Source organism: Salvelinus alpinus, chromosome 22 (assembly GCF_045679555.1).
Source record: "Salvelinus alpinus chromosome 22, SLU_Salpinus.1, whole genome shotgun sequence".
NCBI classification, from domain to species: Eukaryota; Metazoa; Chordata; class Actinopteri; order Salmoniformes; family Salmonidae; genus Salvelinus; species Salvelinus alpinus.
The window spans coordinates 29,281,998-29,306,616 of record NC_092107.1 but is presented as its reverse complement, the minus strand read 5'-3'; the positions used below and the strand labels follow the sequence as shown (position 1 = coordinate 29,306,616).

Below are 24,619 nucleotides of genomic sequence, written 5' to 3'. Positions count from 1 at the left end.
AGATTTTACCTGAGGTAGAGTATCTCATGATAAGCTGTAGACCACACTATCTATCTAAATAGTTTTCATCTGTATTTTTTGTGGCTGTCTACATACCACCACAAACTGATGCTGGCACTAAGACCGCACTCAATGAGCTGTATTCCGCCATAAGCAAATAGGAAAACGCTCACCCAGAGTCGGCGCTCCTAGTGGCCGAGGACTTTAACGCAGGAAAACTTAAATCGGTCTTACCAAATTTCTATCAGCATGTTAAATGTGCAACCAGAGGGGAAAAAAACTCTAGACCAACTTTACTCCACACACAGAGACGCATACAAAGCTCTCCCTCGCCTTGCATTAGGCAAATATAACCATAATTCTATCCTCCTGATTCCTGCTTACAAGCCAAAATTATAACAGGAGCACCAGTGACTCAATGAATGATAAAGTGGTCAGATGAAGCAGATGCTAAGCTACAGGACTGTTTTGCTAGCACAAACTGGAAAATGTTCCGGGATTCCTCCGATGGCATTGAGGAGTACATCACATCAGTCATTGACTTCATCAATAAGTGCATCGATGACGTCATCCCCACAGTGACCGTAGATACATACCCCAACCAGAAGCCATGGATTACAGGCAACATCCGCACTGAGCTAAAGGCTAGTGCTGCCACGTACCAAGGAGCGGGGCTCTAACCCGGAAGTTTATAAGAAATCCCGCAATGCCCGCCGACGAACCATCAAACAGGCAAGTGTCAATACAGGACTAAGATCGAATCGTACTACACCGGCTCTGACGCATGTCGGATGTGGCACGGCTTGCAAACCATTACAGAATATAAAGGGAAGCACAGCCGAGAGCTGCCCAGTGACACGAGCCTACCAGACGAGCTAAACTACTTCTATGCTCGCTTCGAGGCAAGCAACACTGAAACATGCATGAGAGCATCAGCTGTTCCAGAAGACTGTGATCACGCTCTCTGCAGCCGATGTAAGTAAGACCTTTAAACAGGTCAACATTCACAAGGCCGCAGGGCCAGATGGATTACCAGGATGTGTACTGCGAGCATGCGCTGACCTACTGGCAAGTGTCTTCACTGACATTTTCAACCTCTCCCTGTCCAAGTCTGTAATACCAACATGTTTTAAGCAGACAGCCATAGTCCCTGTGCCCAAGAACACTAAGGTAACCTGCCTAAATGACTACAGACCTGTAGCACTCACATCTGTAGCCATAAAGTGCTTTGAAAGGCTGGTCATGGCTCACATCAACGCCATTATCCCAGAAACCCTAGACCCACTCCAATTTCCATACCACCCTAACAGGTCCACAGATGATGCAATCTCTATTGCACTCCACACTGCCCTTTCCCACCTGGACAAAAGGAACACCTATGTGAGAATGCTATTCATTGACTACAGCTCAGCTTTCAACACCATAGTGCCCTCAAAGCTCAGGACCCTGGGACTAAACACTGCAACTGGATCCTGGACTTCCTGACAGGCTGCCCCCAGGTGGGAAGGGAAGGTAGCAACGCATCCGCCACACTGATCCTCAACACAGGGCTGCATTTTTTACCTTTATTTAACTAGGCTAGTCAGTTAAGAACAAATTCTTATTTTCAATGACGGCATAGGAACAGTTGGTTAACTGCCTGTTCAGGAGCAGAACAACAGATTTGTACCTTGTCAGCTCGGGGATTTGAACTTGCAACCTTTCGGTTACTAGTTCAACGCTCTAACCACTAGGCTACACTGCCACTCCATGTGCAGTCCCCTCTTGCACTCCGTGTTCACTCATGAATGCACGGCAAGGCACGATTCGAACACCATCATTAAGTTTGCCGATGACACAACAGTAGGCCTGATCACTGACAATGACGAGACAGCCTATAGTGAGGAGGTCAGAAACCTGGCCCTGTGGTGCCAGGACCACAACCTCTCCCTCAACGTGATCAAGACAAAAGAGATGATTGTGAACTACAGGAAAAAGAGGATTGAACATGCCTCCATTCTCATCTACGGGCTGTAGTGGAGCAGGTTGAGCTTCGAAATCCTTGGTGTCCACATCACCAACAAACTAACATGGTCCAAGCACACCAAGACAGTTGTGAAGAGGGCACGACAAAACCTATTCCCCCTCAGGAGACTGAAAATATTTGGCATGGGTCCTCAGATCCTCAAAAGGTTCTACAGCTGCACCATCGAGAGCATCCTGACTGGTTGCATCACTGCCTGGTATGGCAACTGCTCGGCCTCCGACCGCAAGGCACCACAGAGGGTAGTGCGTATGGCCCAGTACATCACTGGGGAAAAGCTTCCTGCCATCCAGGACATCTATACCAGGCGGTGTCAGAGGAAGGCCCTAACAATTGTTAGACTCCAGCCACCCTAGTCATAGACTGTTCTCTCTGCTACCGCACGGCAAGCGGTACCAGAGCGCCAAGTCTAGGTCCAAGAAGCTTCTAAACAGCTTCTACCCCCAAGCCATAAGACTCCTGAACATCTAATCAAATGGCTACCCTGACTATTTGCATTGTCATTTTAATAACTCTACCTATATGTACATATTACCTCAATTACCTTGACTAACCGGTGCCCCCGCACATTGACTCTGTATCGGTATCCCCCTGTATATAGTCTTGCTATTGTTATTTTACTGCTGCTCTTTAATTGTTACTTTTATTTCTTTTTTTTTTACTGCATTGTTGGTTAGGGGCTCGTAAGTAAGCATTTCACTGTAAGGCCTACAACTGTTGTATTCGGTGCATGTGACAAATAACATTTGATTTTATTTTATTATTACCATCATATTACAATATTAGGATAGGCTTGTAACCTTCCCTCCAACACAAGGATACACACACAACCTATTCTTGGTCCAGGGGTAAATCTGTGCAGTGTAATCATATTTTGATGTATTGTCCCCTGTTGGCTCAGGTGGTTTGGCCAGCGTCTCAGATGGTTCCAGTACCAGAGACAGTCTGAGACTAGAAGAGGACGGCTCCTACAATGGACACTTCTGTGGTAGAGCACGGGTCCACACAGACTTTGTTCCCAGCCCATATGACACTGACTCCCTCAAACTCAAGGTAGACAGAAGATAATGCTTCCAGAATGGGTGTATTGTGAAATGCCATGAAAGCTGTTTGTAAGAGCTGTTTCATGATCTATATGTATGAGTCCAATATATTGATATCTCTTCCCAGGTTGGAGACATTATCAGCATCATCAGTAAACCTCCCATGGGCATATGGACGGGGATTCTGAACAACAAAGTAGGCAACTTCAAGTTCATCTACGTTGACATGCTCATGGAGAAAGAAAGAGAGGAGGAGGCACCAAAGATCAGGCCTCAGAGGATGAGCAAGAGACCACGACCAAAGACACTATTGGAACTACTGGAGCGGCTACATCTAGAGGTGAGTGCTTGGATGGCATGGCTAGAAGGGATCCATCTATTGTCAAATTAACTTCAGATTTGACTTTTCGTAGCAGGTTAGGAGAATTAACCTAGCAGGTTAGAATAATTGGGTTAAGGTAAGGAAAAGGGTTATGGTTAGCTAAAATGATGTTAATTTGACAAAAGCTGGATAGCTTCTAGCCATGGTCAAGCTCTGACCCTGTTAAAATGACTTCCAAATACCGACACATTTTGTTCTTTCCTCTTTACAGTAACCAATCAGTGTTGTCTCAATTACACAACAAACATTTTTAATATGCATTAACATAACCTAAAGGACTCAAAGGTGAACAGATTAGTATAAGATTATGAAAGGTAGATGAGATTGACAGTGGAACTGTATCTTGTTTATTCAAGGAGTATGCATCTGCACTGCTTCTGAATGGCTACCAGACAGTAGAGGACCTGAGGCACCTGCAGGAGAAACACCTTATAGAGCTGAACGTGATGAATCCAGAACACAGAGGCAGGCTGCTGGCTGCTGTCGACTGCAGATATACAGAGAGTGAGTAGCAAAACCAATTTCTATTGTAGCCTAGCCCTACTGTATTTATATTGGGGCAAAGGGAATAGCCAATTGTACCACAGACATTTTATGCTGCGCAGCACTACACTCAGGAAGTAACATCTTGATCTTTGTATGTTATAATAAGCAGATGCTTATCGCTGCGGTTATTTTAGAATTGCTCATCCTGCTGAGTTGGCACCAGTCAGAGAGAAACTGCTTAAAGAGGCAAAATGTCTTCCTCTATAAAACACTGCAAGGCTCTGAAACGTAAAATGAAACAAAGATTGGTCTCTAATCCAGATTAGGAAATGAGCAATAGTAGACAGTTTCTGTCAGCTGCTTACAAAACGGGATGCGTTCAATTAGCATAAAGGTTATTTATGTTTGTGTCCCCACATAACACCATTGATGTTGGTCTAAATTAAGGTCATAAATGTGTGTTTGGGCTTATTTCGGACCAAACAGATGGCACTGCCACCCTGGCTGAACCAGATATCGTGACTGTGGGATAGTTTCGGACCAAACAGATAGCACTGCCACCCTGGCTGAACCAGATATCGTGACTGTGGGATACTTTCGGACCAAACAGATGGCACTGCCATCCTGGCTGAACCAGATATCGTGACTGTGGGATAGTTTCGGACCAAACAGATGGCACTGCCACCCTGGCTGAACCAGATATCGTGACTGTGGGATAGTTTCGGACCAAACAGATGGCACTGCCACCCTGGCTGAACCAGATATCATGACTGGATGTTGGCTAGCCCTGGCAAAGATTACCAGCCAGGGATGAATCTAGTCATTAAATCAAGCTTAATTCCATTTGGATGGTTTGAGAATGGCAACCCGAATTAATTTAAATTGACTTGGATTGGGGCAGTTAACCTGGCAACCCGCAGGTGTCTGTCTGGGTCTGAGGATCCAACCAACCAGACTGCTTTGTTCTTGTGTTCGCAGGCGATGATGTGAGGGAGAGTGAGGAGCCCTCTTCATCACACAGTTTGAAGGTGGAGAAGAGCGACTGTCCAAGAGACTCAGGCTGCTTTATTCTATCAGAGTGCTCTGAAAACAGCAAAGAGGACACAGAGAGCCAACCAGTCACACGCTGATAGGCCAGACTATCCTAACTAACAAGTTTTGACATGTAAATTACGATGGCTCACCATGTTTGTCTTGTCTGTATTTGATTTAACAAGATGGGATTTAATTAATTAAATGTAGCCAATTTTTCTTACAACCAATGAATTTGTTCCTCCTTAAAAGCCTTCATTTATGCACCTTTTTATCTAACCTATTCATTCACATGAAGCACAGGTGTCAAACTCATTCCACGGAGGGCCGAATAGCTGCGGGTTCTCACTCCTCCCTTGTACTTGATTGATGAATTAAGGTCACAAATTAGAAAGGAACTCCCCACACCTGGTAGTTTATGGCTTAATTGAAAGGAAAACAACTCAAACCTGCAGACACTAGGCCCTCCATGGAATGACACCCCTGACAAATTATATTTTGTCCCAACAAGGATAGTAAAACAAACATGTGTGTGTGCGTGCCCGGGGGTTTTTAAATATATTTTTGAACAATCCTGGTTCAACAAAATGTACAGTACCAGTGGAGGCTGCTGAGGGGAGGACGGATCATAATAATGGCTGAAACGATCGAATGGAAGGGCATCAAACACAAACATATGTTTGGTGTATTTGATACCGTTCTAATTTTTCCGCTCCAGCCCTTACCACGAGCCGTCCTCCCCAATTAAGTTGCCACCAACCTCCTGTGAAAAGTACATACTTGTAGAACTCAATAAGTGCAATATGTCACACATTAATAATTAATAAAGTATTTATGCATCAAGAGTCATCTGTCTAACTAATCCGTTAATTTGTACTGCATTGAATGTATAATATATTTTTAAGCAAAATGTGCACAGAAAAGGTGTTGCAGTTGTACAATATTGCTATATGTTGCATGCCTCAAAATGTTTTTATTTATTTTATTTTTATTATAAACAAATCAATACAGAAAGTACATGAGGGAACACAAGTATATATAGATTATATACAATGGACAATCGAGCTAGGGGGTACAATATCACATTACAATTACACAAGGACCTTAAGGGACATACATACACTTATAAATGCCTCAAAATGTTACGACACTGAACACACTCATTTGAACGTGATATACGACTAGTGTTCATGGGAAACGTTGTTGCTTTGCTATCTCATACTGTGTATATATAAACGATAACGCATGGATTGGACTACGTTACCCAGAAGCTTTAGACCACATTATGGGTGAGTTCGTAAATTCGCTCAAAATAACTGATTCATTTACGAACGCTCAACACTCGTTGAGTATGGCCGGTGTCAGTAAACCTCGGCAAAAAGGCGTAATTAAATTGTTGCCATCAGCACAGTTAGTCACCAACGCTCCGAATAACATGAACACAGCATAACCAGCGCGAGAAAGGGCGAGAAAATGGTCAGAGTGAGGTGTTCTCTCATTTATGCCAGGAAGTAGCTAGCATGCTAGCTAACTTTAGCCAGTTAGCTTGGGTGCTTCACTGCCGTTGTGAGGTCGGAACGCTCGGATCAACGCTACTCCTCGGCCAGAGCGTCTAGTGCTCTCTGAGAGCGAAACGCTCTGAATTTACGAAAGGACAATCTGACAACGGTCTGCGTGTTTTTAAATTCAGAGCGTTGTCAGATTGTCCGTTCGTAAATTCAGAGCGGACAATGTCCTCTGGCACTCCAGAGTAAATTTACGAACGCACCCTATAATGGTGACGTGTAGTTCTGTGGATCAACCACATTATTCTGAACGTAGAACAGGTCAAGAGGGGTTTCCCAAATTACTACAGTCACAAAGTCACAATTGGCTATCGTAAAATGATATGGTTAGTCATAAGGTTAGCAGTGTATTTAAGGGTTAAGTTTTAAATTGTATTTGAAGAAGATAAATTGTAGATATAGGCGGGGTTTATGGCTTAGTGGCTGTGGTAACTAGTGACAACATTCATCCATTCTGAAACTGATGAGGCGATTAGCCTAGATTTAGTTTTACTACGTTTCAGTTCGGTGGTGATCAATACTTGACAATGGCTGGGGAAATGTCTATGATCGGTAAGTAAGATTTAACCGTAACGTGTGCTTGTTGTTGTGTAACTAACCAGCTGTTTAGCTAGCTAACAGTAAGTAGCAAGTGGGCTGACAAATTACCGGTGGTAACAGCTGGCTAGTTGCTACCTAATTCACAGTAGTCAAGTTAGCTGGAAAGGTAAACGAAGTGTCAGAACTGTCAACGCTGAATTAATATGTAAATATGTAGGCTATCGGTACCAGTTGTTAGTTAGCTACGTAGTCAACATCTATCGCTAAACCCACGTCATTTCTTTATCTTCCGTGTCGCAGGATCGGTCATTCTGGCTTTATTTCTGGCTGGCTATCTGGGTCAGCAGTATCTGCCTCCACCGAAACCCAAAGTGATCGGCCTAGATCTGGGGACCACTTTCTGCTCCGTAGGAGTATTCCACCCGGGTACCGGGGATGTGGAGGTGATAGGGGATGAGGAGGGGCGGAAGAGCATCCCTAGTGCGGTGTCGTTCACATCTACCGAAGTCCTCGCCGGTCACGAGGGTCAGGATCTGGCCGACAGCAATCCTGAAAACACCATCTATGATGCCAAGCGGTTTATTGGAAAAATATTCGAACAAGAGCTCCTTGAGCAGGAAAGTGCTCGTTATCCATTCAAGGTACAGTACATACTCCTGTAGTTACTTTGACAGTCAATACACCACAGTGAAAATTAATTAATACATCATCAGCATTTGGCTACATAAGCTATGTGTGATTACAGGTGTATAAATATGCTATATCAATGACTGCTGACTTTCATTTGTAACACCTTTCTTTCAGGTGATAAACAACAATGGCAGTGCAGAGTTCTTTGTCACCACCAATCAGACGTTCACAGTTACTCCCGAGTTCATTGGTTCTCGGCTGCTGCTGAAGATGAGGAAGATGGCGGAGCGTCACCTGGGTGTCCACATTCAGAGGGCTGTTATCTCTGTCCCTGCTGAGTTTGATGAGAGACAGAGGAACTACACCATCAGGGCTGCCAACCTGGCCGGTCAGTCTATCTGGCAATACTGTATCAACAGTCATACAATATCTGATTTGATGTGTAAACACTGCTACAGGAATTACTTACACTGTATAGCTGTTTAGTGTAGTCTCATTTAGAAACAGTCTATCATACAGGGATTGACATTAAGGGTTGACCTATTGCCTGGGGCAAGTAAAACTGAGCGCAAGTTGAGCCTGCTCTGGTTCATCCACATTGTGTAAGTGAAAGATAGATAATTTATGGCGAGCTGAGCTTGCTCTGATAATTTTGTTTTTGTTTTTAGTGATAACCAAAATACAAATAATTCAATTACTGATCTTTCTGATTCCTCTCCTATGGGTAGGTGAAAGGCGGGTAATATGTAACTTCTGCTTGTAAATAGCTAATTTACATTTTCGGATGTGCAACTGCATTAGACTTTAATGTCAATCCCTGATATAATTAGGTGTTTGTTCTAAAATAACTGTGTTACTGTATTCAGACCCCTTGACTTTTTCCACATTTTGTTACGTTACAGGCTTATTCTAAAATTGATTAAATATAACTTTTCCTCATCAATCTACACACTACCCCATAATGAGCTGTTTCTACAACTTCATTGGAGTCCACCTGTGGTAAATTCAATTGATTGGACACCTGTCCCACAGTTGACAGTGCATGTCAGAGCAAAAACCAAGCCATGAGGTTGAAGGAATTGTCCGTAGATCACCGAGACAGGATTGTGTTGAGGCACAGATCTGGAGAAGGGTACCAAAAGATTTCTGCAGCATTGATGGTCCCCAAGAACACAGTGGCCTCCATCATTCTTAAATGGAAGAAGTTTGGAACCACCAAGACTCTTCCTAGAGCTGGCCGCCCGGCCAAACTGAGCAATCGAGGGAGAAGGGCCTTGGTCAGGGAGGTGACCAAGAAACTGATGATCACTCTGACAGAGCTACAGAGTTACTCTGTGAAGATGGGAGAACCTACCAGAAGGACAACCATCTCTGCAGCACTCCACCAATCAGGCCTTTATGGTAGAGTGGCCAAACGGAAGCTACTTCTCAGTAAAAGGCACATGACAGCCCGCTTGGAATTTGCCAAAAGGCACCTGAAGGACTCTGACCATGAGGAACAATATTCTCTTGTCTGATGAAACCAAGCTTGAACTATTTGGCCTGAATGCCAAGCGTCACATCTGGAGGAAACCTGGTACCATCCCTACGGTGAAGCATGGTGGTGGCAGCATCATGCTGTGGGGATGTTTTTTAGCAGCAGGGACTGGGAGACTAGTCAGGATCGAGGGAAAGATGAACGGAGCAAAGTAGAGAGATCCTTGATGAAAACCTGCTCCAGAGCACTCAGGACCTCAGACTGGGGCATAGGTTCACCTTCCAACAGCACAATGTCCCTAAACACACAGCCAAGACAACGCAGGAGTGGCATCGGGACAAGTCTCTGGATGTCCTTGAGTGGCCCAGCCAGAGCCTGGACTTGAACCCGATCTAACATCTCTGGAGAGACTTGAAAATAGCTGTGCAGCGACGCTCCCCATCCAACCTGACAGAGCTTGAGAGGATCTGCAGAGAAGAATGGAAGAAACTCCCCAAATACAGGTGTGCCAAGCTTGTAGCGTCATACCCAAGAAGACTCCAGGTTGTAATCGCTGCCAAAAGGTGCTTCAATAAAGTGTCTGAATACTTATGTAAATGTGATATTTCAATTTTATTTTTAATACATTTGCATTTCTGAACCAGTTTTTGCTTTGTCATTATGGTCTGTGTGTAGATTGAGAGGGAAAAAACTATTTAATCAATTTTAGAATAAGGCTGTAAAGTAATAAAATGTGGAAAAAGTGAAGGGGTCTGAATACTTTACGAATGCACTGATGCAGAATATTGGACACCTAATCCAAAGTCATTAAGATTCCTAAGGGCTTTGACCAAATCTACACTACCCACTATAACTAACATCTGATTGTTCTGTTTACACCACTCAGGACTGGACATCCTGCGTGTGATCAACGAGCCCACAGCTGCAGCGATGGCGTATGGGTTACACAAGGTGGACGTGTTCAACGTGCTGGTGGTAGACCTGGGAGGAGGAACACTGGACGTCTCTCTGCTCAACAAACAGGGGGGCATGTTCCTCACCAGAGCCATGGCAGGTAAGACTAATTTACTCTCAACTCCTTATGTTGTAGATACGCATGGTTTAGTTGGTCATTTTCATATATCTTCTGGTTTTAAATTGGGCATACATTACAAGTGGAACATTTCCCATATTGTAGTTAAAGATTAGCACAACTAATTATAATCATACAGTACATGACCTGAAATGGAATCAAACCCAATACAACACTAACAGATAGTATTCTTGGGCTCAGAGAATGATCCTTGCTGTTGTCTTCGTTTCCTAGGTAACAACAAGCTGGGGGGACAGGACTTCAGCCAGAGGCTGCTCCAGTACACCATGGAGAGGGTCCGCCAGCAGTACGGCGTTCCCCCCACCCTCAAAGAGGACATCCACCATCTCCGCCAGGCTGTGGAGGCAGCCAAGCTCAACCTCACCCTGCAGCCCAGCGCCGACCTCAGGGTACCCCTGCACCTGGAGCCCCAAGGAGACCCCAAGCAACCACCACAGGGGCCCACCAAGGACCCAATCCCAGTCATCTTCCAAGCAGTCATCACCCGTGAGCTGTTTGAAGAGTTGAATGCCGACCTCTTCCAGAAGATTCTGGCGCCTGTAGAGACAGTGCTGGCCGAGGGCCACCTGGGGAAGGAGGAGGTGGATGAGATAGTTCTGGTGGGAGGCTCCACCCGCATCCCTAGGATCAGGAAGCTGATCAGTGAGTACTTTGGGAAGGAGCCCAACACCTCAGTGGACCCAGACTTGGCAGTGGTGACTGGGGTGGCCATCCAGGCTGGCATCATGGGCGGCTCCTGGCCTCTACAGGTCAGCGCTATAGAGATTCCCAACAGACACCTCCGCAAGACCATCTTCAATTGATCTAGTCGAGAGGTAGCAAGGGACTTAAGGATGCCACCAAACAGATACTTGCCATATTAAAGGATGGTCTGCATTCTAACTGTTAATTGTGCTTCTCCATCTTCACAAGGTGTGCAATAGTATTATGAGGTTAAAATATGTTCTTCAGCTGTAATAATAGCTACTGGAATATGTTCTCACAGAGAAACTCAAATTACACCATCACTTTTTTACTGTCAACCCAACTTATTAGACCAACTGTAGTAGATTGAAAATGGTGTTCAACTCAGGGAACAACCTTTATTTCTAGAGAACTGTGACCAGCCAAGACACCTTCAGCTATTTATTTATTTATAGTGTTTGTACTGTGAGGGGGGGGGGTACTGTACATGGTGTTATGTTTTTCAGTGGATGACAACGTGCTTGTGCCTTTTCAGAGAGCTGCACTATTAGGCTTTGTGCTTTTAAGTCACCTGATATGAAGAACCACCAGTCCTATTGACGAAGGCATAATGCTATTAGTTTAGGACCAAAACTTTTTGCACACATCGTTACTAGCTTTACATTCAAACAATAGCCTATGCTCAGTTTTGTATGGGTTAACAGATGTTCTAAATAAGGGACATGCTCATCATTCTGGTGCAATTGAATTAAGAATCACTGGCTGACGTATTTCTATATGTGTAAGTAAGTGCCATAAAAACACAAGACTAGGCTTATGGTGCCTGTTTGAAGTGTTACCGTGTCTCACAAGACTGCAGGTGGACAGTAATGGTTGAGGCTGTTACAGCCCCTGGAATTAGAGAACATGTTTGTTGACATTCTCATGTATAGAATGTACATTCCAAAATACTAGTCAAGTCAAGACTGATACAGTGGACACATTTAAATAATATACCTTTTAGAGGTTTGTTCAACAAGGTAAACAGTTTGCATGCATATCTTGTTGAACGTGCCTCAGATACTGCACAGTTCTCTAGCGATATGCTATAGGAATTTATCTGGACCATTCCATTTCAACGGAGTATGTAGATGAAGATATTTTTGTACTGCAAGTTTTGCTTCTTCAAATCACCCCTCCAAATGGCTCCCTTAGATATCTGCTTGTACTACATGCTGCTTTAAATAAATCCTGAATTACGTAAATACCATTGGATTTTCTAGAGCAGCGAACAAAATTAAAGCCAGCTTTAATATACATACAAATCCATTTAAACACAGTTCAGGACCAAACAGAGATTGCCATTTCTGTAAGAGAAAATAACAACATGCATCTTGCTGTCTGCATTCCATGATACTGACTTTTTAGTATAGGTGGAAGAAAAAAATAAAAGGACATTTGTGATAATGTTCCCAGCACATATCAACTGAAAATTACTTTTACCATTGTCACTCACTAGCTTCTTCAGCAATGTGGTAACATCTTGCCGTGTAACTGTACAATTGATGGAAAAACATCAGTATGTTAGAGATCCACAATGGTTAGTTACTGGCATGGGCTACTGCATAGAACATACAGTACATTCAGAAAGTATTCATATTCCACATTTTGTATAACAGCCGGAATTCAAAATGGATTTGTTTCTTCACACACTACCCATGACAAAGTGAACGTTTTTAGAAATGTTTGAAAATACCTAAGTGTTCACCCCCGAGTCAATACTTGTTAGAATCACCTTTGGTAGCAAGATTAGTCTTTCTGGGTAAGTGTAAGAGCTTTGCACACTTGGATTGAGTCTATGCAACATATGTGACTTTTTACTCCTGAACTTATTTAGACTTGCCATATCAAAGGGGTTAAATACATATTGACTCAAGACATTCCAGCTTTTCATTTTTAATAAAAACATAATTCCACTAACATTATGGGGTATTATCTGTAGGCCAATCAATTTTAAATTCAGTCTAACACAAAATGTGGAAAAAGTCAAGGGGTGTGAATACTTTGAAGGCACTGTACATCAAGCGTTCACATACAGTAGGAATATGGTTGACATGAGCTAAATCTACACAGTCAACAGTAACACCAACCTAAATGGTGTTACAGTTATCTTCCATCTAGAAAAATCACAATAAAAGGATCACTTTGGTATCAGAAGCATTTTAATGTTGACTTCTGAGGCACACAAATACCAAAGGAGTAAATGAACACAAGTCAATCCGTTCCTTGACCCTGTGTGAACTATTCTGATACTCAGCGTTGTCGCTTCAACAGCCTAGAGCTTTATTTTCACAGTTAATATAACACACCCCACTTCATCACGACATAAAATATACCCTTTAATGTCACTATGTGATGCAATTTGCTGTTCAAATGCCATTGAGAAGTTGGTCTGCAAAATATTTAAATGACTTGACTTTCATAAACTTCTCAACACTATTGCTATTATTATGCATCACATTTCCAATATAATCCTCAGACAGCCATAGCATATAAAACGTTTGTAATATGCACACATTCCATGTAGAACTGCATACTTGGGATAGGTGGTGAAATCTCTACTGCCATAATATACTGTTCACATCCTTTAAAAATCAAAACATTCACAATGAACCGAAAACATCACAAAAACACACATCAGTTCTGCCTGAACACAAGCCCTGCCCGAGACAGCACAGCTCCACAAGTCACTTGATATTGTATGTCACATGCATGGATGAAGGAAATGCTGTTCAAATCATTATCTTACATCGTGTAAATATTTCACTTAGTCGAAGAAGGCAGGAACCTCTGTAAACAGCTTGTTCGTGTTGTTTTTGTTCCTAAAAATTTGAATAGCGCCCAAACGTGGCAAGAAATAGGAGCAATGCTGCACAAGTAGTAAAATCCTCTAAATAACTAAGAATTGGCTGTGCTATAAAGTGACTGCAAGTAAATAACAGTTTAAAAACAAACAAATAGGTTCTTAATAATAAACAAGCATTGGTAACTGGAGGGGCCTCCAGAGCAGGGGTGGGCAAACTACGGTCCGTGGGCCAGATCCGGCCCATGAGCCCATTCAATCAAAGAGGTTTGAGTGAAAAACGATATATAATGGACCAATATATTTTCAAATAAATGCCCTTTTCTGACAAACAAATTGTAAAAAAAAAAATGACCTAGAGGTGAGAAGAGGCCACAGATCTGACAAATCAATTGGTTCATCAATAAAAAGTGCTTTTAGTCCCACATTTGTATTTAACAAGCAAAAACAAACCTATTTACAGAATGTACAAAGCAATGGGTGGTGCTTGCCTGGGCTTCTTCAGCAATACAGCAGCCTGTCAATCAATCAGTAGTTCAGAGGAACAATCTGGATGCACTGAGTAAAACAAGAGTAATCAGAACAGACAAGCCAATCACAAGTCACTTGGAAGTCTTAATTTACTCAGTTTCCACATGCTAGTAGAGTCAGGTGTCTTTCAGTAGATTCACATTAGGAGAGTGAGAGTCAATGGGAGATGCCTTCGTTGTTGTAGTAGTCAAAGCCATTCTCCATGTACAGGTCCTCAGCACTGCCCACACCATTGCTAACCTCTGGGAGGCAGAAGAGTGAAGGGACATCAGTAGGTGTTCAGAGGGTATTTCACTGATATAACACAGACCACATCAATGCACATTGAATACACAGAACATCAAAAACAATATCACTGCATATCCAAACCACACCAGAGAAATCCCTTAGCTTCCTTTGCTCTGTATGTCACCATGTATCTTCTAAGACCTACTAGTGTGATTTTAGAGTGGTTTGGACTGACTGATGGTCATTGAAGACTCATATCAGCATCCCCGTTAGACTTACCTTTCACCACCCACCAGGAGAGGCTGGTGGGTCACAGTGGGCTGTCTAGGAGCCCTTATACATGATGCAGGACTCTGTGGGCGATTGGGGAGGAGCGGGGGGAAGGGCGGGGCAGGCAGAGGGAGGCGGGAAGGGAGGGATGGATGGAATGGTCGGAGGAATGGTCACAGCAGCCGGAGGAGGATGGACAGATGGCAGGATGAAGAGTGAGGTGGAGAGGAGTGCAGGTCACACACACACACAGGATGAGACGGCTACTGCGGTTGACCTTGGGGAGGGCAATTACATAAAACACTCAGAGATGCATGCTGGGATAGGGTCACATACTGGCATCCCCAGATACTCCTAAAATGGCTGCCTTCCCTTGTCTCCTTTTCTGTGACCACTGATTAATAGGTGAAAGCAATATGGCTGGCCAAAACAACCGGGCATGCACTTCATCTATCCAATGTCATCAGATCAGTGGTAAATAAATAAGGACAGGAGAAAAGGAGTGGAAGACATTTCAGAGTACTGGGACACAACCAGAGAAACAAACACCAACACACAATACAGTAGACACAGGAATTCCAGTTCTCCTCTCTGTGGGGTCCTTCCTTACCGGAGAAGATGAGTTTCTCCTTCATGATGTTGACGTCTCTGCTGGACCTCCGGACTGCGGCACTCAGCATGATCTGTTCAGGGTTGTAGCTGTGCATGCCACTCAACCTCCATCTGGTGAGGAAAGGTCACACAGGGGTCAGGGCATCATATAGAGGAGGTCTCTCCGAACCCTGTTCCTGGAGAGCTACCATCCGGTAGGTATTCACTCCAACCCTATTGTAGCGCACCTGATTCTAATAATTAGCTGGTTGATAAGCTGAATCAGGTTAGTTACAGCTAGGGTTGGAGTGAAAACCTACAGGAAGGTAGCGCTCCAAGAACAGGGTTGAGAGCCCTGATATAGAGCCTCTGGTCATACCACAATACTGCTGTCTCTGCTCTCAAGGACCTGTTCTATATGGAGATAACGGCATGTCAAAATGCGTCGCCCATTTTTCTTGGAGATACTCTAGGTCACCAAGTGTGGGCACTGGGCACCATTTTGCCTCAAAGTCTTTTACTTCTAATTGGCTGACCTCAAAATGACACCAAGTAAACAGATATATATTGAAGTTGGGTGCTGTACTGAATGAATCAAATGATTTATGCACACATGCATCTACAAGGACACGTACAAATAGAGTCTGAGCCAAAGACATCCCCACTTCTCTGAAAGCTCATTCTTCAGTTACTGACTAGCTGTGACTAATATTTATATATACACTAGATGACTGATAGGGGGCGCTGTGTTGATGCCACCGTGCCTCCATCCTGGCACTCCCAAAATAGTTTCTACAATGGTGGGGAAGCTATAGAAATGCCTTTATTTATGTACATTCGTTTCCCCCCATTTATTCTATTAGACACCTTAATGCATACTTTTACATTATATTATGTGAGCTAAACGTACAAATAAAACATTTCTTAAAGTATAATTTGTTTTAATTACTAATGTTATTGTACCCACTACAATAAAATACATGTAATTTTGTCCATGATCACATTTATTTGAAATACAGTAGGGAGTGCCAATATGGCTGACCGGTGGCTTCAATGCCTCTCAATGGCCAATACATAGCATCAGCAATCCAGGATTCATACAGTGTTGGAAAAAGTACCCAATTGTCATACTTGAGTAAAAGTTAAGATAACTTAATTTAAAAGAAATTCACTAAAGTAAAAGTCACCCAGTAAAATACTACTTGAGTAAAAGTCAAAGTATTTGGTTCAAATCAAATACTTAAGTATTTGAGAACTTGTTCTCAACTAGCCTACCTGGTTAAATAAAGGTGAAATAAAAAAATAAAATAAAAGTATCAAAAGCAAATGTCATTGCTAAAATATACTTAAGTATCAAAAGTAAAAATCATTTAAAATTCCTTACACCAATTTTACGGATAGCCAGGGGCACACCAACACCAATTTACAAACGATCTCAAGTCCATCAGACTGTTAAACAACCATCACTAACATATTTGAGGCTGCTACCTATAGGCATAGACTAGGAATCACAGCCCACTTTAATAATGTTTACATATCTGGTATTACTTATCTCACATGTACACTACCGTTCAAAAGTTTGGGGTCACTTAGAAATGTTCTTGTTTTTGAAAGAAAAGCACATTTTTTGTCCATTAAAAAATCTTATTAAATCAGAAATACAGTGTAGACATTGTTCATGTTGTAAATTACTATTGTAGCTGGAAACAGCGGATGTTTTATGGAATATCTACATAGGCGTACAGAGGCCCATTATCAGCAACCATCACTCCTGTGTTCCAATGGCACGTTGTGTTAGCTAATCCAAGTTGATCATTTAAAAAGTCTAATTAATCATTAGAAAACCCTTTTACAATTATGTTAGCACAGCTGAAAACTGTTGTGCTAATTAAAGACATCTGTTTCCTATACTATTCTACTGTATCTTAGTCTGTTCCACTCTATCGCTCGTCCATATGTATATAGTTTTAATTCATTCCTACTTAGATGTGTGTGTATTGGGTATATGTTGTGTAATTTGTTAGATATTACTACACTGGCGGGGCTAGAAGGACAAGCATTTCGCTACACTCGCAATAACATCTGCTTATCACGTGTATGTGATGTACTGTATGTATTGTTTGATTTCCTACTAAGCATTCTAAATGTAACAAATACTTTTGTGTGTCAGAGAAAATGTATGGAGTAAAAAGTACATTATTTTCTTTAGTAATGTAGGCGTAAAAGTGAAGTACAGATACCTAAGAAAAACGACTTAAGTAGTACTTGAAAGTATTTTTACTCAAGTAATTTACACCACTGAGTTTATGTACATCATTGGTTGTGACTGGCTTTGAACATCACAACTGGAGTAACATTTGAGGCAAGAAGATTTACTTCCCTAATCCATTTGATTATGGTAATTTCCAAATAGAGGCATGTAAATCAAAATGATTACATTAGCAATAGTGTGTCTTGGCTAATGCATCAATGCACTTAAAAATAACCCAGCAGAGCTTTTGTCCAAATCAACACCATAAATGAAAATGAGCGCTTCCCTCTAATGCATTTCTAGAATGAATTTGTAGACTTTGTCATTCGGTCGATAATGTAAAAAGTAAAACTCAAGCGGGATAAAAGTGAACACAAGCATTTGTGCTGTGTGGGAGAAAGCATTGCCGTCTGCCACTAAAAGGCCAATAGTGGTAGGCTCGCTTGTATTTACTTTATACTCCCCTCTAGCGGGGAGGACGAGAAGTGGCAGCAGTGAAATACAACAACGATACAGGTGAGAAAGAGAGAGAGATCTAAGATGTAAATGATGACGTATATAGAAATAAAGGATGGAGATACTGGCTTCACTGAGATAGAGGAAGAAAGATAAAAAGGGAAACCATCGTGGGTCAGAGTTGACCCAGTTACCTGATAATGTGATAGCTGCCAGATGCCAAAATGCAGCAGAGAAGAGGAGGAGCATGCACATCAGGCAGAGGAGAGGAGGAAGAAGAAAGAAGAAGAGAAGGCGGAGAGATTAAAATAAGTCAGTTTAGAAGCCAGCAGCGGCCAGCACTTTGCTAAGCATAGCACACCCACACATAAGACTAGAGGATGGAGGCCTTGGTCTGCTGTCCTTCATCCCACAACAGCATTATGGCTCAGGAAGGAAGATTAAATTCCTTTTAGCAGCTTCCCATAGTCTTTCAGAAGATTCAAGGAAGCATACTTTCTGGTTTAATGTTACTTCAAAGTGCAAACAACTGTAAGGGGAAACATTGTTTGGTTGACGAGAGATACTTCTCCAGCTGATTCTCAAAGCCAAGGTGTTGGCATTGTAAATGAGCTTTATCAAATAACTAGTGTTTCATCCATCCCTGTGTTTTAACACGCTTGCTGGAAAATGGCCTTGCTGGTAATGTGTGTATGCAGAGTTATCTGTTAATGTGTGCTTGTACAACATACAAGGAGCCTGCTGTATACATGGAGCCTGCTGGTCCTCTGTAGCTCAGTTGGTAGAGCATGGCTCTTGCAAAGCCAGGATAGTGAGTTCGAATCCCAGGACCACCCCATACGTAATAAATGTATGGGCACATGACTAAGTCTCTTTGGATAAAAGCGTCTGCTAAACGACAGATGTCATTATTATGCATTAAGCCTCTGAGAGGTAGAACACACACAGCTGTGTGGAAGGAGAGAGGGTGTGAAGCGGACACACTGAGGGAGGGAGAGATGTGATAACTGTGTAAAGGCTACCAGAGGCACTATGGCAGCAATTACAGATAATTAAGAGAGAGAGGAAAACACTTGATTACTACCTAGTACTACATTTCAAAATTACATCCTAAGAAAAAACAGCAGAGTACTCGGCCTCCTGAGTGGCGCAGCGGTCTAAGACACTGATCAGTGCTAGAGGCGTCACTACAGATCTGGGTTTGATCCCGGGCTGTGTCGCAGCCGGACGTGACCGGGAGACCCATGAGGCGGCACACAATTGGCCCAGCGTTGTCCGGGTTAGGGGAGGGTTTGGCCGGCTGGGATGTCCTTGTCCCATCGCGCTCTAGCAACTCCTTGTGGCGGCCGGTGCATGCACGCTGGCTTCGGTCACCAGTTGTATGGTGTTTCCTCAGACATCTTGGAGCGGCTGACTTCTGTGTTAAGCGAGCAGTGTGTCAAGAAGCAGTGCAGCTTGGCAGGGTCGTGTTTTGGAGGACGCATGGCTCTCGACCTTCGCCTCTCCCAAGTCCGCATGGGAGTTGCAGCGATGAGACAAGACTAACTACCAATTGGATATCACAACATATTATATATACTTTTTTTAAGGAGTACTTACTTTTGGAATACAAAAATTCCTATAACTACAGTGAAGGAGATGAGATCAGCGGCGACCCAGATCAGACAGTACTCATCTGGACTCTGAAACCCAACATGACAGCATTAGACCACCAGGTGGCACTGTCTCCTAAAACAACTCACAGCCAGGTAGCAACAAACCTAGAACAAAGAATGCCTTCCTAAAATGATGTAATATTGAAATTCATATAATATTGTGGTACAGTAATTAATGTGTAATGCATAATGGACTAGTTAATCAAAAGGTGCTCCAAGTTACTGATGGGACAATAACAAAAGAATACACTAGTCAGAATAATGTAAGTTCCACATAGACCTAGATCCCATACTATCAGATGGATAGTGTGTAGGGTGTAGATAGTGGCCATATTGACTAGCAGGCAAGCAGACAGGACAGACAGACACAGGTTGGGTAACAGATGCAGTGCTAGCCTGAACTCCATGTCAACCTCACCCAGGATGGGCTCTATATTCTAGTCTGCACCACCCATTGTGTTCCCTGCTGTGAGTCAGTCTGCTAACCCAGAGAGGGGTGCCAGGAGGGCCTGGGGCAGTGTGGGTGCTAGGGGGGTAATGGTGTGGGTAATAGTGTGAATGTTAGGTGGGTGTTGTGGGAGTAATGGTGTGAGTGCTAGGGGGGTGTTGTCGGGGTAATGGTGTTTTTTTATTTGATTTATTTTACCTTTATTTAACTAGGAAAGTCAGTTAAGAACAAATTCTTATTTTCAATGATGGCCTAGGAACAGTGGGTTAACTGCCTTGTTCAGGGGCAGAACGACAGATATTTACCTTGTCAGCTCGGGGACTCGATCTTGCAACCTTTCGGTTACTAGTCCAACGCTCTAACCACTACCTGCCGCCCCAGTGCTAGGGGGGTGTTGTGGGGGTAATGGTGTAAGTGCTAGGGTGGTGCTGTGGGGGTAATGGTGTGAGTAGTAAAGGGGTGCTGTGAGGGACTTACCATGAGCCAGATGGGGTAAGGCACCTTTCTGAGGATGTTGGGGGCTTCAGAGGAGACAGAGGAGACCCCGCTGCACCAGAGCACAGAGAACAGCCAGGGCTTGTTGACCGTGTACAGAGTCACACTCACGTTGCTCCTGGAGAACTCTCTGGAGGGTGCAGACAGACACATTCATATTTCATACACACATATACAGAAGAAGCACACAGTGTATGTGTGTCTGTGCCTGTTAACCCACCGGATGTCATAGGGGCTGGCCTGGCTGTAACGTAGCAGCAGGCTGCTGATTCCCTGCTGGTGAAGGACTTGAGGCGGCAGCTTCTCTACTGATGTCTGCTGAAGCCCTGGAGCCACCTGTCTTACCTGCCCCCTGTCCCAGTCTGGGGTCCACATCACCTGCGCACACACACACACAGACATACAACGAGACACACACACACAGAGACAGACCGAGACACACACACCGAGACCGGCCGAGACACACACACAGACCGGCCAAGACAGAGACACACACACCGAGACCGGCCGAGACACACACACACACCGGCCGAGACACACAAACACACACCGGCCGAGACACACACACGCACAGACCGACCGAGACACACACGCACACAGACCGGCCGAGACACACACGCGCACAGACCGGCCGAGACACACACACGCACAGACCGGCCGAGACACACACACACACACACACACACACACACACACACACAGACCGGCCAAGACACACACACACACAGACCGGCCGAGACACACATACACAGATCGGCCGAGACACACACACACACACAGATCGGCCGAGATACACACACACACACACATCGGCCGAGACACACACAAACACACACAGATCGGCCGAGACACACACACACACACACACACACACACACAGATCGGCCGAGACACACACACACACACACACAGATTGGCCGAGACACACACACACACACACACACACACAGATCGGCCGAGACACACACACACACACACACACAGATCGGCCGAGACACACACACACACACACACACAGATCGGCCGAGACACACACACACACACACACAGATCGGCCGAGACACACACACACACACAGATCGGCCGAGACACACACACACACACACACAGATCGGCCGAGACACACACACACACAGATCGGCCGAGACACACACACACACACAGATCGGCCGAGACACACACACACACACACACAGATCGGCCGAGACACACACACACACACACACAGATCGGCCGAGACACACACACACAGGTCGGCCGAGACACACACACACAGGTCGGCCGAGACACACACACACACCGGCCGAGACACATACACACAGACCGGCCGAGACACACACACACAGACCGGCCGAGACATACACACACACACACAGGCCGAGACATACACACACACACACAGATCGGCCGAGACACACACACACAGGTCGGCCGAGACACACACACACACACAGATTGGCCGAGACACACACCGGCCCGAGAGACACACCGGTCCGAGACACACACGCACACACCGGCCGAGACACACACACACCGGCCGAGACACACAGACAGCTCAGATTACTTATGGGACATGTAGATGTGCAGTTAGTGACATCAGTGGTGACAGAGTAATGATTATTACATTGGTGACAGTGATGGATGTCACAGGCAATCTTCAGGTCAGCTTCAAGCTGACAGTAGTCAGTTCCCTCTCTCCACTATGAGTGCTGTTTTCCTCCTCTTGATTTCCCTAGATAACCCAGGGGGACAGGGTCTGAGCCCTAACAAGGTTCTGTCCACTATCTATAATAATAATATTATATAATAATATGCCATTTAGAAGATGCTTTTATCCAAAGAGACTTAAATCATCATTTTAAGTATGGGTGATCCCGAGATTCAAACCCACTACCCTGGCATTACAAGCACCATTGCTCTACCAACTGTGCTACAAAGGACCCCTATCTGAGTCGGGTACACTAGTGTTGCCTGTCTCACCAGGTGCTGTGGAATCCCAGACAGGCGTATGACTTCCAGGGTATCGTTGATCCAGCTGTGGTAGCAGGGGTGTCTGTGCGGGGGTCGTCGCAGGCTGAACACCACTGTGTGGTTATGGAGGGAGGCTAGCCTCAGCAGTTGCTCCAGACTACACACGCTCTGGTTCCCCACCAGCATCACCTCCCTCTGAGCCATGGACTGGACCGTCCAGAAAGGGTCGTCCTAGAGGAGAATGCACACAGGTACTCACAGTCAATCTGATCAATTTACTGTATTTCTAAGATTATATGGCAATTGTAATAATACACCACTTTATGATGAGAGATGAGATCAGGGTTTGGGTCAATTCTATTTGAACTCAATCCAGTGAAGTAATCTTGATTGATAAAATTGGGCACTTTCTCCACATTCATCAGATTTCCTATCAGCCGAGTGGCAATGAAATGGACCCAAAGCTTGGAGGAGAAATATAGGCCTAGTGAAAGAAAGGGTGGTGTGATTACTGCATGATTAAAAACCTTCAGAGAGCGAAAGATGGCATATGAGTATACAATTCCTCCCTAGAGAGGGTGTGACAGACCGTACCATTCCTCCCTAGAGAGGGTGTGACAGACCGTACCATTCCTCCCTAGAGAGGGTGTGACAGACCGTACCATTCCTCCCTAGTGGAGGTGTGACAGACCGTACCATTCCTCCCTAGTGGAGGTGTGACAGAACCATTCTTTCCTAGAGGGGTTGTGAGTAATATTGTCGTACCTTGAGGAACCACTGGCCGGCGTTGAGGCTGTGTAAGTCTGTCCAGTTGAAGGAGGAGGCATCGTCCAGCTGTCTGGCTGGAAACACCTTCCCCACGTCAGTAGTCCTCCTCAACGTGCGGTCTCGCATCAGAAATGGCACCCCGTCAAAGCTAGGACAGGAAAGAGTTAAACAGTCAGGTCTACTAATAAAATAGTATATTCATTGCCGTACATTTTTTTTCAATATGATACGATCTTACTTCTCAAAATCTCAGATTTTTATATCCCCTGATATTTTGTTCTTACAACAGAAATACTGAATGCTCTCTAGGGAAGCCCCAAAACACTTCAATCATGACAGAAACAGACTAGAGTTGTTTGAGGCAAAACTAACTTTACATCAAAGCTAATTTCATGTTGCTTGCTTCACCTTCGCTTTGAATGTCAAATAATTTCCCCGCCTTTTCACTTAACCTCAGGTTGTAAGACATAGAAAACAACAAATTACCTACACTTGGAATTGTTCGTCAAATTCAAAAGTAGAATCGCAACACTTTCGTAAGATTTCATCCCAAGCAACTAAATCGGACCAAACACATCATGTAGCCTGTCATTCCTCATCGTTTTTAGTGACCATTTAGTGTGACTGAAATATTCAATTAGTGCCAGAATGACCTCTGTCCTTTCAGATGTGTGTTTGTGCGTGTGTCTACACACGTGCATAGCTCTCCTGTGTCTCTGGTCAGGCAGATGTATAGAGACTGGCCCAGGCCCTGTTTAGGTTTCATTAGTCATCTCCACCATGAGCTCAGTGCAGCCCAGAGCCCAGCCCATCAGCACATACAGTGGCTTGCGAAAGTATTCACCCCCCTTGGCATTTTTCCTATTTTGTTGCCTTACAACCTGGAATTAAAATAGATTTTGGGGGGTTTGTATCATTTGATTTACACAACATGCCTACCACTTTGAAGATGCAAAATATGTTTTATTGTGACACAAACAAGACATAAGTTAAAAAATAAATAAATAAATAAATAAATAAAGATAAAAGAAAACTATTCACCCCCCAAAGTCAATACTTTGTAGAGCCACCTTTTGCAGCAATTACAGCTGCAAGTCTCTTGGGGTATGTCTCTATAAGCTTGGCACATCTAGCCACTAGGTTTTTTGCCCATTCTTC

The 24,619-nt window shown here is 44.0% G+C and overlaps 3 protein-coding genes across 11 annotated transcripts in view; 2 read left to right on the top strand and 1 right to left on the bottom strand.

The window, feature by feature from the left end:
• The window catches only part of LOC139549381 (SAM domain-containing protein SAMSN-1-like), a 39,602-nt gene extending 33,791 nt beyond the window's left edge, over positions 1-5,811 (top strand). For 3 of the 5 annotated variants that reach the window (XM_071359833.1, XM_071359832.1, XM_071359835.1), the window contains 4 exons: positions 2,920-3,076; positions 3,194-3,406; positions 3,805-3,952; positions 4,913-5,811. In XM_071359833.1, coding sequence (XP_071215934.1) covers positions 2,920-3,076; positions 3,194-3,406; positions 3,805-3,952; positions 4,913-5,064 — 670 coding nt within the window. In that variant the 3' untranslated portion in view covers positions 5,065-5,811. The remainder of the gene's footprint in view (positions 1-2,919; positions 3,077-3,193; positions 3,407-3,804; positions 3,953-4,912) is intronic. The other 2 variants (XM_071359834.1, XM_071359836.1) reach the window with 1 other exon arrangement.
• Positions 5,812-6,280: 469 nt separating this feature from the next.
• On the top strand, positions 6,281-14,181 carry LOC139549384 (heat shock 70 kDa protein 13-like). Its single transcript, XM_071359841.1, has 5 exons — positions 6,281-7,083; positions 7,372-7,712; positions 7,876-8,089; positions 10,065-10,232; positions 10,485-14,181. The coding sequence occupies exons 1-5, from the start codon at positions 7,059-7,061 to the stop codon at positions 11,072-11,074; spliced, it is 1,338 nt and encodes a 445-aa protein (XP_071215942.1). The 5' UTR covers positions 6,281-7,058; the 3' UTR covers positions 11,075-14,181.
• LOC139549383 (glycerophosphodiester phosphodiesterase domain-containing protein 5-like) overlaps positions 12,227-24,619 on the bottom strand; it is a 135,320-nt gene continuing 122,927 nt past the window's right edge. For 2 of the 5 annotated variants that reach the window (XM_071359837.1, XM_071359838.1), the window contains exons 10-17: positions 23,459-23,609; positions 22,703-22,924; positions 20,943-21,100; positions 20,705-20,852; positions 19,724-19,806; positions 18,319-18,333; positions 15,437-15,549; positions 12,227-14,570 (exon numbers count right to left, since the gene is read on the bottom strand). In XM_071359837.1, the coding sequence (XP_071215938.1) occupies positions 14,485-14,570; positions 15,437-15,549; positions 18,319-18,333; positions 19,724-19,806; positions 20,705-20,852; positions 20,943-21,100; positions 22,703-22,924; positions 23,459-23,609 (976 nt within the window). In that variant the 3' untranslated portion in view covers positions 12,227-14,484. Of the gene's footprint in view, positions 14,571-14,835; positions 15,104-15,436; positions 15,550-18,318; positions 18,334-19,723; positions 19,807-20,704; positions 20,853-20,942; positions 21,101-22,702; positions 22,925-23,458; positions 23,610-24,619 lie in introns of all 5 variants that reach the window. The other 3 variants (XR_011669875.1, XR_011669876.1, XM_071359839.1) reach the window with 3 other exon arrangements.

Bases quoted from the DNA above. Each gene is read 5' to 3' on its own strand.
- LOC139549384 (XM_071359841.1), top strand. From the start codon at position 7,059: ATGGCTGGGGAAATGTCTATGATCG. The intron at 7,084-7,371 runs GTAAGTAAGATT...TCCGTGTCGCAG, and splicing joins TGGGGAAATGTCTATGATCG to GATCGGTCATTCTGGCTTTA. The intron at 7,713-7,875 runs GTACAGTACATA...CCTTTCTTTCAG, and splicing joins GTGCTCGTTATCCATTCAAG to GTGATAAACAACAATGGCAG.